The sequence below is a fragment of the Hippocampus comes genome, unplaced genomic scaffold (genome assembly GCF_001891065.2).
Source record: "Hippocampus comes isolate QL1 unplaced genomic scaffold, H_comes_QL1_v1.1 scaffold227, whole genome shotgun sequence".
NCBI classification, from domain to species: domain Eukaryota; kingdom Metazoa; phylum Chordata; class Actinopteri; order Syngnathiformes; family Syngnathidae; genus Hippocampus; species Hippocampus comes.
In genome coordinates, this window is record NW_017805630.1 from 691,199 (window position 1) to 707,699 (window position 16,501).

The 16,501-nt window shown below is 45.3% G+C and overlaps 1 protein-coding gene and 1 long non-coding RNA gene across 5 annotated transcripts in view; one reads left to right on the top strand and one right to left on the bottom strand.

The window, feature by feature from the left end:
* The window catches only part of itga10 (integrin, alpha 10), a 25,068-nt gene extending 9,330 nt beyond the window's left edge, over window positions 1-15,738 (top strand). Inside the window, exons 7-29 of one of the 4 annotated variants that reach the window (XM_019881602.1) lie at window positions 1,016-1,164; window positions 4,874-5,024; window positions 7,738-7,903; window positions 8,886-8,956; window positions 9,036-9,180; window positions 9,274-9,422; window positions 9,522-9,665; window positions 9,736-9,942; window positions 10,019-10,149; window positions 10,695-10,861; window positions 10,947-11,089; window positions 11,793-11,903; window positions 11,987-12,072; window positions 12,160-12,301; window positions 13,180-13,272; window positions 13,369-13,535; window positions 13,631-13,715; window positions 13,812-13,925; window positions 13,997-14,104; window positions 14,211-14,324; window positions 15,250-15,345; window positions 15,420-15,533; window positions 15,624-15,738. In XM_019881602.1, coding sequence (XP_019737161.1) covers window positions 1,016-1,164; window positions 4,874-5,024; window positions 7,738-7,903; window positions 8,886-8,956; window positions 9,036-9,180; window positions 9,274-9,422; window positions 9,522-9,665; window positions 9,736-9,942; window positions 10,019-10,149; window positions 10,695-10,861; window positions 10,947-11,089; window positions 11,793-11,903; window positions 11,987-12,072; window positions 12,160-12,301; window positions 13,180-13,272; window positions 13,369-13,535; window positions 13,631-13,715; window positions 13,812-13,925; window positions 13,997-14,104; window positions 14,211-14,324; window positions 15,250-15,345; window positions 15,420-15,533; window positions 15,624-15,674 — 2,904 coding nt within the window. In that variant the 3' untranslated portion in view covers window positions 15,675-15,738. Of the gene's footprint in view, window positions 1-818; window positions 918-1,015; window positions 1,165-3,541; window positions 3,680-4,873; window positions 5,025-7,737; window positions 7,904-8,885; window positions 8,957-9,035; window positions 9,181-9,273; window positions 9,423-9,521; window positions 9,666-9,735; window positions 9,943-10,018; window positions 10,150-10,694; window positions 10,862-10,946; window positions 11,090-11,792; window positions 11,904-11,986; window positions 12,073-12,159; window positions 12,302-13,179; window positions 13,536-13,630; window positions 13,716-13,811; window positions 13,926-13,996; window positions 14,105-14,210; window positions 14,325-15,249; window positions 15,346-15,419; window positions 15,534-15,623 lie in introns of those variants that run through there. The other 3 variants (XM_019881605.1, XM_019881601.1, XM_019881604.1) reach the window with 3 other exon arrangements.
* LOC109522798 (uncharacterized) lies at window positions 14,199-15,697 on the bottom strand. The gene is made up of 3 exons (XR_002169623.1): window positions 15,607-15,697; window positions 15,370-15,524; window positions 14,199-14,261 (listed from the first exon to the last, which is right to left on the bottom strand). It is a non-coding gene; the product is annotated as an uncharacterized LOC109522798 (long non-coding RNA).
* Window positions 15,739-16,501: the final 763 nt, after the last annotated feature.

Genomic DNA, 16,501 nt, shown 5'->3' on the forward strand with positions numbered 1-16,501 from the left:
CGGTGAAAGAGCAACAGGCAATGTGGGGTGACAAGGAAATTCCTCTGGTTTTCCATTGAAGTCCAAAATTCCAACAACTCGCTGTTTGCTTTAGGTGGGGGGCCGGTTGTGGTTTTTCTTTATTACTACTTGCATATATTATGTCTATGACAACTGCAGTGGTGCCTCGAGAGACAACTTGAATTGGTTCTGTGAAGGCTCGATCGATCATCTTTGCCATTGAAATGAATGGAAATGCCTTGAAACCATCCCAGCCTTCCCCCAACATCAACAAAAACTTGTAACGTGTGTTTTTGTGAGGAAAAATGACATATGCGGCAATGACATCGTTCAGGAGAATTCAGCGGGTTTCATCACACCGCATCAATTGAACGGCCGATGCGCTGATCTTTCTGTTGTGCCCGCCTTGGCCAGCTGGGGGCAGTTTAATACAGACAGACGAATATATTGATCACTGAGGCAGCTCAACTCATCGCAGCTCAACACTACGCCACTAATATTAGTTGTTCTACGCAGAGGCTAAGGAATATATGACTGTGAGTATGCCTGTCTACATTGTATGACTGTCTGTCTGTCTTAACCTGTCTTCAGTGAATTACTTGGAGGGTTGAAGTGCCCAAAGATAGCGGCTATTTAGCATTAGCACTAAGCTAGGGGACCGAAACGCTAAGCAATTTAGTTGTTTTAAATACACAAGTTTCTCCGTTTGTGTAATTTGTCTTCGTTTTTGCTTAGTCTGACTGTCAACTTCAACTGTGAGTGGCATTAAACAGCTTGAGGATGCTTTGGAGAAGAATCGCTCACAAGTCGAGTCGCTCGTATCTCAAGGCACCACTGTATTCATGTTTTCAAGCTAAATCCAAGGCCAGTTTAGCCATGAGGTCTGATGTGGGCCAGAGACCATTCAATCCAAAAGTGTAAGACTTCCTTTCAAGGTTTGGGATTAAAAGCGCCATGGCCGTCCCATTGCAAACATACTAAATTTGCATGCGTGTGTGCGTGTGTGTGCATAAAGGTGGGAATCCTGCAATACGGTGAGGTGGCAGTCCACGAGTGGTCGCTGAAAGAATACCAGACCACACAGGAGGTGGTGGAGGCCGCCAAGAACATCAGTCGCCAGGAAGGACGAGAGACGCGCACCGCTTACGCGATCAACATGGCCTGGTAGGCTTCGTCTTGCACGATCACTTTTGGCTCTTTTCCCCAACGGTTTTCTCTCATTTGGTCTTTGCGTGATGTGTACGTTGGCATAAAATGACTCATTTTAAGTACACGATTATTAATATCCAGCCATCATAACTAGGCATAACAAAAACAATATTTCAAAAGTGAAACAATAAAATACACTTCCAAATATATGGCAGTCATGTAATATCCTGCGTTTTATATGATCGGTTTGATTGTTATCATTTACGGTATTTGAATTGAATTTCCCGAATTCCCAACAAAGGCTTAACGTGGGAGATGAGTTCTAAAAAGACGACGTAGGGCAAGCCTCACGCTCATGAAATCAGATACAGTCCACGCAGACAATATATCTGCAACATGCTGGCTTTTTTAATTTGCTCCAGATCCGCCATCACGCTCAGACCGAAATATTGTATGCCAAAAAGGGGGCGGAGCCAGATGGCCCGCTAAGCCAGGCCGAAAGAAAAAGCGCGCTATAGGCTCAAACCACAAATTCTTTTAAATAACCCTCTTTTTTCCCCTCTCTATTCAAAATCAAATTCCTGCTTGACAAAACTTTATGCTGCTGTCGCGCGCACACACACACACACACACACACACACACACACACACACACACACACAAGTGCTTTATATGTATATTTGAGTAATATTATTGAAATGTTACAATTCTCTTAGTTGAGTGCAATTTGTGACTACTCCATCCACCTGTGCTTAGATGTGAATGGTTTTGTCTCTATGTGTGTAACTGTATGGCGACCAATCCAGGGTGTACCCTAAAGTGAGCTGGGATACTTTCCAACTCCCCTGATGAGGACAAGCACAATAGGGATTACATGGATAGATGTTTAGAGCAAAGACTTTTTTTAACTTAATAATTGTGTGAAGTCCAGTGAATGTGGGCCATAACACACATTCTTGTTATTGCACTATTGTGGGAACAATCAAACAATCAGGCCGTGTGCGTGTCTAGCCTCCAATTTTACATATCATCTGCCTTTGTTGGACACACCCACGCGTCACATGGTAGGCTGGTGACAGCCGGGCGGGCGGGTTGTCACGGGGGCAAGCAAACACCGGTGTCTGGCTGGCTGCTGGCTCAGCGTTGCCGCAGGTGAGGCGACGCCCGGTCAGCTAAGCTCCACTCCCGCAGCTGTCAAAACATCCACGCGCACTGTATACAAAAGGACATTTTTGTGTGGTGGTGTACCTTGGGATGTAAAATATGTGCCTTGGCTCGATAAAGGTTGGAAAACACCGCCATAATGGATGTGACAGACTGAACAGCCGCCCTATCCTGATCCACAGTTTGTTTCATCTCTTTTCCATCCGGAGTTGCAAAGTAATCCGTGTGACGAATTGGCCTAGGAGGAGATAATATAAAATAACTCTTCAAAGAGCATCAAGTATTCAACTTAAGAACACTTAACGGTGCCCCCAAACACTTCCCGCTGTTTTCCGTGTAACATTACACATGCGTGGCAAAAAGTGCATTTTGACAGTTGCTTTGCACAAAAGAATTATTAGAATCATATCTAGGAAACCGGGATAACCTTAAAAATGTTGTATTGTCTTTGACAAGGAACAAGAACCATACACTAAAATCAATGTACACAGTGATTTTCAAAAACGCTATGAAGATTCTTATATAGTTCGTCAGATACTGTAAATCTGCTCTGACCACCCCGACAGCGGCGCAACCCTCCCTCTCGAAAAAAATCCACCGTCCTCCACTCATCTGCGAAATTACCAACCTTTGATCTGATCTGTCTCCATGCAGATAATATGCTGTGCGCTGCGCCCATGGACGTCTTAAAATAACCTGGACCGCCAATACTGCTTACTCGCCATAGGGAGAAGTAAACCCACTGGCAGCCATCTTACGTTGCCACTTGCTAATTGCGCCTAACTTGAATACTGTCATTTCTCTCCTGCATTTTCACATTATTTTCTGTCTCGACGGTAAAAAGGTTGAAGTTGTCGTTGCTAATAAAATCGAATCAATCTGTGGTAGTATCAATTTTCCAGTTGAAGACAAAGTTAAAAAAAACAGGATGTGTGGTGTGAGAGCAGATGACAAAGTCAAGCACCGCTGTCAGACCGAAGCCTCCGATTGGATTAGTCACTCCCTTTATTTGGTGTTTGATGCGCTCGTTTGACCACGCAGACCGCACGACCATATGTCACAGCGCACAAGTGTGACTCTGTTAAAACGGCTTGTAAATGCTTGGCAGCCTGCAAATGAGCTCATCTTTCACCTCGCCTTCCCACTCCTCTTTTCATTTGGATGCCTTCACATTTTCCCGACGACTCCCCCTCTTATTGGTTTAGTTCACACAGGGACAACTTGCACTTTTCACTCGGGGAATCGGGGAATTATGTTTCTATGAAGGCTGCATGGTGGGGTGGTGCGTAGGATATCGGCCTCACAGATCTGAGGTTCTGGGTTTTTCCTCTGGCTTCCTCCCGCATTCCGAAAACATGCAAGTTAGGTACAGCGAAGTCTTGGAATTGCATGATCAACATGCTTTTTATTCGACAGCCTCAAGTGTCAAGTTCATTCTTTTTCTATCTCAGTCTGCTTGTCTCCTGTTTGCCTTCCGAGGCCTCCTGGCGTCCGCACACTATGTAATTTGCAAACTGGTTGCTGGGGGGGAGGGGGGGAAACGCTTGTTTTTTAACTTTTGCACTCGGGTACTGGTGACCACAATGTTAAATTTAGCCCGAGGGAGCTGGAGTGAGGCCTGAAAATGACTTGAGTGACTATGCTTCCCGCTCTCCTCTGCAGTGGGTTTGTGTGCGTGCGTGTGTGCGTGCGCGTGTGGCTTACCAAGCATAAAGCAGGTCCCTCTGAGTGCAGGTTTCATGCAGACAAACAGGGTGCGGCTTATGTGCAAGCTTCCGCTTCATGATGCCACCATTGCATAGGAATGCACAGATGACCTCTCTCTCTCTCTCTCTCACACACACACACACACACACACACAGTGACCACTTTTGAGTCGTTTGTTGTGTACGTTATTTGTGTCAAGTATGAATAATGTGTGGTCCACTCAGCATCCGCACCATTCCTTTCAAAGGGATTGCGCCACAAGCAATGCCAATCGAGTTCATTTGGTACATGATACGAGGGTGGGGAACCCACGTTTAAAATAAAATTAAAAAACGGATGCAAACCATCAAGCAAATCTTTTGGGGCTTTTAACAACAGTTCATCTGCAGTTAGAATTGTACGGAGGGCCGCAGCATTGGTCCCTTGAGATACACAAGATCCCACTTACAAGTTTTTGGAGATACGAGCCGTCATTTGGGTGGTTTTCTTGCCTCGTCTTGCGAGGCCTCAAGATGTTTCGTGCCACTCCCAGTTGAGGTTTTTGCCAAACTAAACAAAAAGAAAAAAAAAAGAAAAATGTGTATGTAAAACAATCACGTTTCGCTCAGTCTTTAGGCGACAATGTAACAGTTCTCACATTCAGATATTCTTTATCCACTGAGAGGAGCTGAGTCCCAATGTGGAACATATCTGTCTGTCTGTCTTGTACTGCCGCCAAGTAGCCAAGGCACGCACACCAGGAGAAGCAGCAAAAAAGTCATTCAATTGGTGCAAAGTGTGACAAAATGGATTTGATTGCTCAAACATGGTGTCTCCCTTTTTTGAGCCAAACCTCTGTTTTCTCCGTACGCAGCACCGAAGCCTTCAGCGCCGAGCGAGGGGCGAGGGAAGGCGCCACCAAGGTGATGATCGTGGTGACGGACGGAGAGTCGCACGACGGCGAGGAGCTGCCCGACGCTCTGCTGGAGTGCGAGACCAGGAACATCACCAGATACGCCATAGCTGTGAGTACCTCGCCAGCTCCATCACTTCATCTCAGCCGCTGCGCTGTGCCTACTTGGCAGTAATTGGTAGTCAACGTTTTCCATTTGCAAAACCAGAAACTGCAGTTGTCCCTCGCCATTGTCATGTTTTGGTTTGTGACCAACAGGTGGCACTGTAAGGCACTCCCTGCAGCTGCACACCTGTTGGTCATTATGGAATTATTGCTTGAATAGGACTCCCAGCATGACCACTCGGTGTCGGGTCATTGTTTGTTGTAGCTGTCATGTTTGTCTGTCATGTTCTCGATCATGTTTTGGTGACTGTTTTTTTCTCCAGCCTGGGATTTGTTTGATACTTTGGATTCGTTTTGTTTTCAGGATTGTTTTGCATTTAGTTTTCTGTATTTTTATCAATACAATTCTTCAAGTACAACTTGTTCTTCCCTCCTGCCTGCTTTTTGGGGTCCACCACCACCTCGTAACGTGACAGCCATGTCGTAATTCAGCTTTTGCAGGTTCACTGCATTGTAGATTTATTCAAATTCATTGTATTTAGCAGCATTAGGATATGTAGTATTAGCTAACAATGTTCACTTTAGTAAGATGTGCAGTTGTGTAACTTACAGTTGCACTTTGGAAAACATAAAACAAATTTTCATAGTCCCAGTATTTCATTTCTTTGGTGGGGGAAGTGTTAATCATTTTTTAAAAATAAAATCGTGGCTCAGCTTCAGAAAACTGAGATATTGGTCGTTACCTGAGCCCTAAGTAACTGTGATGTCATTTTTAGTCGACAGCAAGGGGCAAAATGGCCGCCCCCTGAAATGGATCAAAACAGCTGGATTTTACTGCTTAATTCATATTTCACAAAAGAAATTTTAATCAGAATGCCGTGTTTAGATTAAGGGGGGTTTACAGCAGAACACGAAACAAGATGGTCAGGTACTGTAAAACTGTACTGCTCTATTCTTACTGTAAAAGTACACAACAATAAGAATTATACCAGTTGTCCATTTCAATACAGCGCATACATGAATGTTGAGCTTAACGCTAACACACAATGTAAAAAGTCATTGACGGGCTAACAAAATTAGCATCGTAGTCGTAGTAGTAGTCGTCGTATACCTTTGAATAAAGAATATTCCCACAAAAATGCTCCAGGAGCACATACAAATAGACTAAGTAACAATACTCACAGATCTTTCCGACTCTGTGAAAAAAAACAAGGTACCGGTATGTTAATGCCGTTCAACTGCAACGTTCTTCTTCAGCCTTTTTTAAGAACTTGGTGTGTTATCTGCATACGTGCTCCACGCTGCCTCTACGAGGCCAAAGTGCGCATAGCAGGAACACGGCAGAACAGGTTCAATACTGGGCCAATTAATCGATAAAAAAAACAAACAAACAAATAAATATAGAAATAAATCCCCTTAAGAAAAAAATAAGTTCCCTTAAAAAGAATTCACGTCAATGTGATCGACTCATTAATTTCAAAAGTCTCAGGAGACCAAAATTGGCCAAATGACGACTCGTATCTCGAAACTAAGTCCAGACGTTCGTATGTCAGTACACCACTGTACGATAAAAAGTGAAGCCACGAAAAGTGAACCACTATATTAGCGAGTGATGACGCATCCCTGACATTCCTCCCACAGTTTGCTTCCCCGGCTCCACACGCCCGCAAGTAATCACACAACACTGCCGAGCCCAAAATAGCGTCTTCAAATTGCCAAATGAACACTTTGGTCTCACCGAAATAAGCGAGCGGGTCTGTGAGCTGTATCTGCGCAACTCCGCCCGACAAGAGGCAACCGGAGAAGCGTTTTGTGAGCGAGGTTACCCAAACTCCTCCTGTGGCCACAAGGGTATGAATGCTCTCTTTTGTCGAGAAGCATAACACCGCAGACAGAGAGTCGTTTGCAGTTGCATGTGCCACTGATAGCGATACAATGTATGCTTCTAAAATTGAATTATCTTTATTCGTCTGTGTTTTGAAGAGAAATTAAGTTATCTTACTTGTAAATACAGAGTTCATTTGTACCTTTGCAGATCTAGAAAAGCTGTTCAGGATGTGAATCAATTTATTCGTAGTAGTGGCACCTATTTTTTTTCGACACCCTACTTTCTCACTCTACCCACCTCCACCCACTTCTTTTTTTTGGGCCATGTGAGCAAATGTCATTTTTAGTATATGGTCACTGAGTAATGGATGGCGGGCCACCAACGGCCCCCAGGCCGTAGTTTGGACATATTAAAACCATTTTTTTCATTGACACTCTCAGAGGAGAAGTACTGCTTCTCGTTGAAGTGTGTGAACACGACGTTTTCAGGAAGCCAGGAAGCTTTGGAACACAGATGCTCTCTCTGCTTTGGAAAAAAGGTGGGTGGGCAAATGGGACCTGAGGAAGAAAAAGAATCAGTTCAATTTAGAGTTGGCTCCACACCACAAAAAAAAAAAAAGTTAATTGAGAATCACGTGATAAAAATGACAAAATCTAAATGACCAAATCATCATCAGGTCTACATGATCAAGATCGCCCTTTCCTCCTCACTAGGGAGAGGGTGTCCTTGGCAACATGGATGTTTCTGCTCTCTGCTATTTCCACATTCTTTCCTCAGTGTATGTTTTGCTGCTTAGTTCTATAAACAGTATAAATATGTATATATATATTTTTTTTTTTCAAAGGGGAAAAAAAAATATGACATTGACTTTGTCCCAACACTTTGCATGCAGGTCCTGGGCCACTACCACCGAAGGCAGCAGGACCCCGACACCTTCATCAACGAGATTAAGTACATCGCCAGCGACCCGGATGACAAGTACTTTTTTAATGTGACAGACGAGGCGGCGCTGAACGACATCGTGGATGCTCTGGGAGATCGTATCTTCTCACTCGAAGGTGCGTGTGATTGGAGCAAAATTAAATGAATTGGCCAACTGTGCTGTTATTGCGCCGGGTTGGGTTTCGAGCAAGGTCCGTGGAAATAATGACAAATCAAAAAATGGGACCACCCATTTTTTTGGTGGAGATGAGAAAAGCCACTGGTATTTGATCAAATTGTCAACTCAGCTCTTATTGTCCACATACGGCGTAGTTACGTATTGCTAATAACTTTATACAATACGCAAAAAGAAACCTATCACGCTAAAACGTCAATCTGGCCACGTTAACATGTGAAACTTTAAATTGTGAACGTGTGAAATTTCTCTCATGAAAATGATCACGTCAAAATATGTAGGTCATCACGTTAAAACGGGAAACAAAGTCAAACTTGTCGCGTTAAAACTTATATGTGAAGTTTATTACGTGACATTCATCACATTATAACGTGATTTTTTTTTTTTTTTTTTTTGGTTTGTTTTTTTTGGGTGTAGCACCAATACATTCCATGAAAGGGTTTTGTGGCTTTTGTATTTTCTTTTCCATAGGAAGCGGGTTCAAGTGTTTCTCAGTTTCAAGAATTTAATGTTGCTGACCCCTGAACCGCACTGAAAAATGATATTGACTTGAACAGTAAAATAAAGTCAACAAAAAGTAAACACAGCGGTATCGAATGACTTCAAAGGTTGGAAACATGACAAGCACCCCTGTGAGAATAAAAGAAGTGCCAGTGTGTGCCTTGTGAAGAAATGACCGTAGCAAAGTTTAGGCCTCAAGAGAGGAAGCCTGATGAAAAGTGACGCCGCCAAAAATATGCGGAGAAATCAAAGCGGAAAGGAAAAGGGTGTGGCATTTTGTGTCACCCGCGGAGTTTGAGAGAGTGTGCTGAAAAGAGGGAGTGGGGGGGGGGGATTGAGGAAGGGAGGAAGGACACGCCAAGCGACGAAAGGATGACGAGCACTGACCGTACTCTTCCTCTGCGCTCTTGCGCAACTCGCAGGCACACTGGGCAACCAGAGCTCCTTCCACATGGAGATGTCACAGATCGGCTTCTCCACACACCTGCTGGATGTGAGTGCACGTTGTTCCTCACGCACACACATACTCAAGGGCGGAGGGCGTCTGAATTGCGTTCTCTTGTGGCGTTCAGGACAGGATTCTGTTCGGGATGGTGGGCGCTTACGACTGGGACGGCGGCGTGCTGAAGGAGGGCGCCAGCGGGAGAATCGTGCCGGCCAGGGAGGCCTTTGAGAGCGAGTTCCCCCTGGAGTTGAAAAATCACGCCGCTTATCTCGGTACATTTCGGATCAATGTGCCGGAGGCCTTAATGTCATCTTTCCAGTCAAAAAGAGAAAGAGTTTTATCGGATGTTTTTTTTTTGGGCGCAGGCTACACGGTGTCATCCGTGCTGGTCGGAGATTGGAGGAGGCTGTATGTGGCCGGCGCGCCGCGATTCAAGCATAAAGGCAAAGTCATCTTGTTCGAGCTGAGCGACGACGGCGACGTCAACATCGTGCAGGCCCTCAACGGAGAACAGGTGGGGTCCCCCCGACACTCCCCATCAGGTTTCAAAGAGTGACAATTCCACACTCTCGTCCTGTCAAGCAAACTGAAAGAACATGTCGGTCTTCCCCAGATCGGTTCTTATTACGGCAGCGAGCTGTGCGGTATGGATGTCGACCAGGACGGGATCACCGATGTTCTCCTGGTTGCGGCGCCCATGTACTTGGGCTCCGGGAACAAAGAGGCTGGGAGAGTCTACATCTACACACTCAGTGGGGTACGAATGCACATGGGTGATCATTACCCATCGACAAACACCCACGTTCCATGTTATTGGTCCCTCTCAGGAAGAGGCGTTCGTCTCCAACGGCACGCTGAAATCAGACGAAAAGTCCCAGGACGCCAGGTTTGGCTACGCGATGGCCGTCGCTCCGGACCTCAACCACGACGGATTCACCGACCTGCTGGTGGGCGCCCCGTTGGAAGATGACCATCGCGGGGCTGTGTACGTGTACCACGGCCAAAGTATTTACGTGAACCATAACTACAAGCAGGTACTCTCCGGTCTTCATCACCGCACGGGCTCAAAGTTACCGCAGAATCCAATCGCGGTGATTTCTCGACTTGCAGCGTATTCCGGCCATGTCGGTGTCGCCGTCCTTGCAGTATTTTGGCCGCAGCGTCAGTGCCAGGTTGGACTTGGATGGAGACGGGCTGATCGACTTGGCGGTGGGAGCCCACGGCAGCGCCGTGCTGCTCAGGTGAGCCTAAAGAACCGGCAACTTTTGGTGAACTTCAGTATCTGGGGTCCTTACCAAAATTGGTCCATGTTCGTCTCATGTGCCACCGCAACAAAAGGTTTTGTGACGTTGCTTTGCTGGTGCTGCGGCCACTTTACGGTGTGCTGGAAATGTCAAAAATTAACGGGCAGAAGGGAAAGTTTCATTCCTCCACGCATTTGAGCCTATACACCAGGGGTGTCAAACTCGTTACGGTTTCCCTTGGAGGGCCGTTATGAATTTTGGGAACCCATATAAATGTTTAATCCCCTCCGCATGTTACACACACAGCGCACAACAAATTGATGAATAACTCGTTTTACAACCAGAAGTCAAGAATAATGACTGTTAGTGTGGATTACATATGACAATTTGAAATTTCGGTTCAGACTTTCGCAAGCAGCATGGAACTTGACATGTTTCATTTGGTTTCGCGGGCCTCATAAATTGGCGTGGCGGGCCAGATCTGGCTCCCGGGGGCCTTGGCTTTGACACCCGTGCTATATACGATGCCTTGGCTTTCGCAGATCTCGAAGCATCGTGCAGATCAACGTCAGTCTTTCCTTCCAGCCGCACTCCATCAACGTCATCCAAAAGACGTGCCAGCGCGGCGGCCGCGAATCCGCCTGCCTGGACGCCACCGTCTGTTTCACGGCCGCGTCGCGTTCCCCTGGGCCGAGCGGCAACGGCTTTGGTGCGTCATTGAAGTTGTCGCCTACCACGTTTTTGTTCACTTTTTTTTCCGGATGGCTTGAACCGTTGATTGATCTCTTCCACAGACCTGTGGGTCGCGGCAATGTTGGATGACAGGAAATTGTCAGCCCGGGCGCTGTTTGACGACAGCTCCCACAGGCTGACCCAATTGTCGCTGCGAGCTCACACAGGACAGACTCTGTGCTACAAACTGCCCTTCCACGTCTATGTGAGCATTCCAAGCCAACCTCTACAAGCTGCGACCGCTCCACCTTCTCATTTTCCTCCTCACTCTAATGCATGGTGTCAAACTCATTTCACATTGTGGGCCACATACGGCCTCGGTAGATGTCGAGTGGGCCGGACCATTCAAATTATCCCATACTCTGCTATAAATAACCAAAATATGTCTTTCCTTTGTTTTGGTCTAAAAAAAGCACAAGAACATTAGGAAAATGTTGAAATTTAATGAACATATGTTTTACAAAACACTTCATGAAGCACCTTAGATTTCCTTCGACAAATGTGCAATTTACTTTTTTCATTCACATATATGCATTGCAACTGATCCTACTGATTGTCTGTACAAAGGCACAAAAACAAGTAATTGGTATTGAAAAATATAGTCATGTACTTTAAGATTAAACAAGATTTATAAAGAAAGGAGTTTTGAAACCATTTACACATGTGCATATAAAATCTAAATGTAATCCCTGCCTACACCTTACAAACTAAGGAGAGTGTTTTTAAGTGTGTCCCCTAGTGGATATTCCATGAATTGCACCTTATTAAAGATATTAATTCCGTGTCTTTTATACATTATTTTCACTTTTAAATGATCCCGCGGGCCTGATCGAACCTCCTTGGGGGCCGGTTCCAGCCCGCGGACCGTATGTTTGACACAGCTGCTCTAATCTGTTGGTCTTTGATAGGACACGGCCGACTATATCCGCCCGATCAGCTTCTCGCTGCGCTTCAAGATCAACAACACCGAGAGCGGTCCCGTGTTGGACGAGGGCTGGCCGACGTCGGTCAAGAAATATGTGAGCGAACATCGATTCGCCTCGCAGTTCCTGTTTTCCCCCTCGGCAAAACATGATGTTCTTTCCATGTGTTCCTTGAGCAGATCCCTTTCTTTAAAGACTGCGGGGAGGACGACGTGTGCACCACCGATTTGGTGCTACAGGCCCAAATGGACATCTCCGGAACCAGGTCAGGTTGCGTAAACAGCCACTCGGAACGCGACAATTCTGCCATTCAAGTTCCAATGAGTCAAAGTTGTCCCGTTTCCTCCCGCAGACATAAACCATATGTGATCCGCAGTCCTCGTAGGCGGATGTCAGTGGAAGTCCAACTGGAGAACAGACTGGAAAACGCCTACAACACCAGCCTGACGCTGCACTATTCACGCAACCTGCACTTCTCCAGCCTCAGTATTCGGGTACGACCCGGAATCGAAATTTGCAGATATTCTGGATAAGAACGATGTTGCATTTTGTCCCCCCCCCCCAAAAAAAAACGCCTAAAGTCATAACCCCCAACACATAAACCAAAACATGCACCAGATTCAAAACACAGTTTTATTTTATTACTGTAATTTTTTTTTGTATTTAATACAGAGTATGATGGAGGTCATATTGGATACCATTTTCGTCATTATAACTGATCAATACGATCAGGGAGTTTTTTTATTTATCTCTAAATGTCATTGATTTGTTGTCTGTGTGGCTGTTGGATAATATTTCTTTGCATACTAAAAAAAGAAGAAAAAAAAAAACCCCGACATAGATTATTATTTACCGGTATTTTAAATGCCCGAACCACTAATCCTGTCGGATTTGAGATTATGGAAGCATTCGATTTTCTCAAAAGCTGACAGTGCGCTTTATAATCTGATACACCTTCTATATGGATCAATATTCTGATTTTTTTGGACGTAGTACAGTACTTTAAATGTTCGGTAAAGCGCTTTGTTACCGCGTTTGTGAAAGCTACATAAATATTAAACAATAAATTGTATTGTATTGTATTGTATTACCTTGAGTGTGGCGCCATCTAGTGGATGGATGCTGCAACTGCAGACACTATCTAGCTTCTATTTTATGCGCCTTAGAATGTGGTGCGCCCTACATATGAAAACCGTTTGGAAATAGGCAGTTCACTGAAGGTGCGTGTTATACTTCGAAGCGCCTTATAGTGTGGAAAATACGGTAATTGAACGCCACGCTTTTGGAGATTATTTAGGACTCAGCATCTATTAGACCAAAATGGCGTAGACTGATTTCCCTCCTGCACCATTGAACATCTTTTTGTTTGTAGGAGGACGGCAACTTCAAGATCGAGTGTACAGGGCTGGGCTCCAACAGCCACTCATGCAACGTCAGCTACCCGGTCTTTCGCTCCCAGTCGAAGGTACCCCACACGGGAACACCCGCATCGCACGCCACATTCGGAACACGCCCTCTCGGTCCACGTGTAACGCGTCTCGTCTCTTCTACGCGATCAAAGGTTAACTTCATGCTGGAGTTTGAGTTCAGCTGCGCCACCTTGCACAATCGAGTCCAAATGAAGTTGAACGTTGCCAGCGACAGCGTGGAGCGAGCGGACACTCTCGGGGACAACAGTGTCCAGCTGCAGAGTTTTGTCCAGTACGAGCCCGACCTCTTCGTCAGCAGGTCCGAGGATGCACCGTGACCAGTGTTTTAGCCTCTTTTTGGCATCCCGCCTTTGGGTCTTGACGTGCTTCCATTTTTTTTTCCGCCTCCCGCAGCGACTCGAATTTAAACCGTTATGAAGTGCATCCCACGCGGACAATGTCAGAAGCCATCGGGCCGGAGTTCTACACGCACTTTAAGGTACACTCACAAGCACTGACTTCGTTCCGGGTTCAAACAAGACAAAGACAGCCGATTTTGCAAAGGTTGTTGATTTAAAAAAAAATTTTTTTAAAGCTCCAGAACCTGGGTTGTTACCCTGTGAGTAATCTGGAGTTGAGGCTGCTTCTGCCTTCGGCGGCTGCGGGAGACCGAGTCTTCATGACGGTCACGGACATCTCCTCGCACAACGTGAGTTGTCCCTCGTTTACCGGCGGCGCCCTTCTCGTCTTTCTGTGTGACACACCCGACGTGTCTCCCAGGCCACGGCCGTCAATTGCAGCGTCCTGAGTGATCTGGCGCAGCTGAAGAACCGGCAGAGGGACGTGCGCCCCCTCCACCCCGAAGATATGATGGAGAATGATGTCCTGGTGAGCCCCCCCCCCCCCCCCCCCCCCCCCATCCTCGCAGCATAGCCGCCATCCGGCGATTTGGTTGGCCGAGCCATCCGCCAAACTGCTTTTGGTGTTTCCGTAGAACTGCAGCAGGTCATGGTGCATCGAGGTGACGTGTCAAGTCCAGCAGCTCCTGAAAGGACAAGCTGAAGTCATTCGCCTCAGCCGCAGAGTCCATGACGACTTTTTCCGACAGGTGAGCAGCAGTTTGCCTTCAAATATTTTAGAAAGTCTCGTCCTGTGATGCTTGTTCGAAGTCTTTAGAACGCAGGCCCACGTGGTGCCAAATGTTCACACAGACTAAGTCATTTGTGATTTAATTGAGACAAACTCTTCATCATTTCTGTCTGCACTGTATAAATTTGATGACATTTTAATTGTTAAGTCAGTGTTCCTCGTAAAAATGTGCGTTGGTTATCTAAAGGTTAGGAAACGGTGGTTTTAGAAGACTGAAACTTTTGAAAAGCAAACCTTTGGAAACGCATGGAAGTGCTGAAAAAAAAATTACATTGGTAAAGGGGAAGTAAAGTTTAAAATAATTTTTACAATCATGTGTTTTGTGTGCCTGCACAAGTCTAATTATGATATTCCGATTCATATTTCATTCGTGGAATATGAATGAAGACGACATTAGTGACTCGACTTTCCTTTAAACCAGGGTCGTCAAATTCATTTTTGTCGCGGGCCACATTTTAGTTACCGTTTCCTTTGGAGGGCCGTTCTGACTGAAACCATCTCAAGAAGTCAAGAATAACTGTTGATACAACTCTTGTTTAAGTTATTAGCATAAGAGGTTTGGCAACAAGAAAATGCTAAGAATAGCTCTCTTATTTATTACAAATGAGAATTGTAATTTTTGGTACACATTTTAGAAAGCGTCATGGAAGTTGACATGTTTGATCTGCTTTCGTGGGCCACATAAAATGATGTGGCGGTCCAGATTTGGCCCCCGGGCCTTGCGTTTGACACATGCTTTAAACACACAATTTTTTTTTTTTTTTAAAGCACAGTGCTGTTATTGCATTTGACTGCTAGCGTCAACGTCACGATACGCCCATGGATTTGGTAGCTATGTAATTTTACTCTTGAGGTCACGCCTTGTGCGTCCTTGTTGTCTGCAGGCCAAATATAAGTCGGCGAGGATCGTCGGCATGTATCAGATCGCGCCTCACGAGACCAACCTCATCAGCCTGGCCACGGGGACAGTTTGGCGAGAGGTAACAGCAGCAACGTTTACACACCGCGACCGAAATCTTTTGACTTTCTCCAAAATGTCCTCTCGCCTCAAAAGACTGTGCTGGAGGTGCTGAAGGGACGAGCCATTCCCATCTCACTGTGGATTCTCATCGGGAGCATCATTGGTGGCTTGCTGCTCCTGGCGCTCATCATCTTTATACTATGGAAGGTGAGCGCGCGGAACAAGCTCAGGTTTCAAAAGTCAACTCGTGTGGGCGGAGCCATCGGGGATAATCATTTACCGTCATTTTGCACGCAGCTCGGCTTCTTCGCGCGGAAGCACAGAGAAGATGAGAACCAAGACGACTGAAAGAGACACTCGCTCGGCTCTTCGGGCTCGTCGCTCGTTCCGCCTCCGAGGAGGCTCAAAGACAGAAAAAAAGCATCAGGGGGTCCTTCCTAATGGGAGGTCCTCAGCCCTACGACAGAAACGCACTCGCTACAAGTTCCAGGATTGGGTGCACTTGTGTAAATAGTTGTTTTGTTTTCTTATTTGGAAGTGGATCAAATCACATTTCTTCTATTTAATAAACAGACATGGTCTTGGGGTTTACATTTCAAACAATCGCTGATTCTCAAAAGTGTCTAATTTTTAAATAAATTAAATGGATGGGAAAAAAAACATTGTGACCATTTTACCTTCAACAAACACCAAAGTGTGAGAATAAGAGAGAGTGTCCAAAAATGACAGCATCGGTTTCCATGATCCTTGATGGAGAGGCGCAAATCTGGTTAAAACGCAACTTTTGTGATGCTTTCATGGCAAAGACGTCACAAAGTCGTTTTTTTTTTTTTTTTTTACACATTGACACAACACAACACAAGACAAAGATAATGATGTTTGAACATTCACCTCAAGAGAAATGTGTGTGGACTGTTTTTCTCCGGTGTAAAGTTAAATACTTTTTGTAAAACAGTCAAAAGTTCTGACTGTAATTCATATCCTGACTGTTGTATGCATCGATGGATCCCCCCCAAAAAAGTTGTTTTATTCTTTGCTTTTTTTTTTTTTTTTTTTTTTATGAAGGATTTATCAGAATTTTATTCTGACAAATATCAGAATCGGCATCTGCCTGAAAAAAAAAAATCCATATTGGTAAGGCCCTATGGTAGTTTTACTCAATGGCATTCAACATT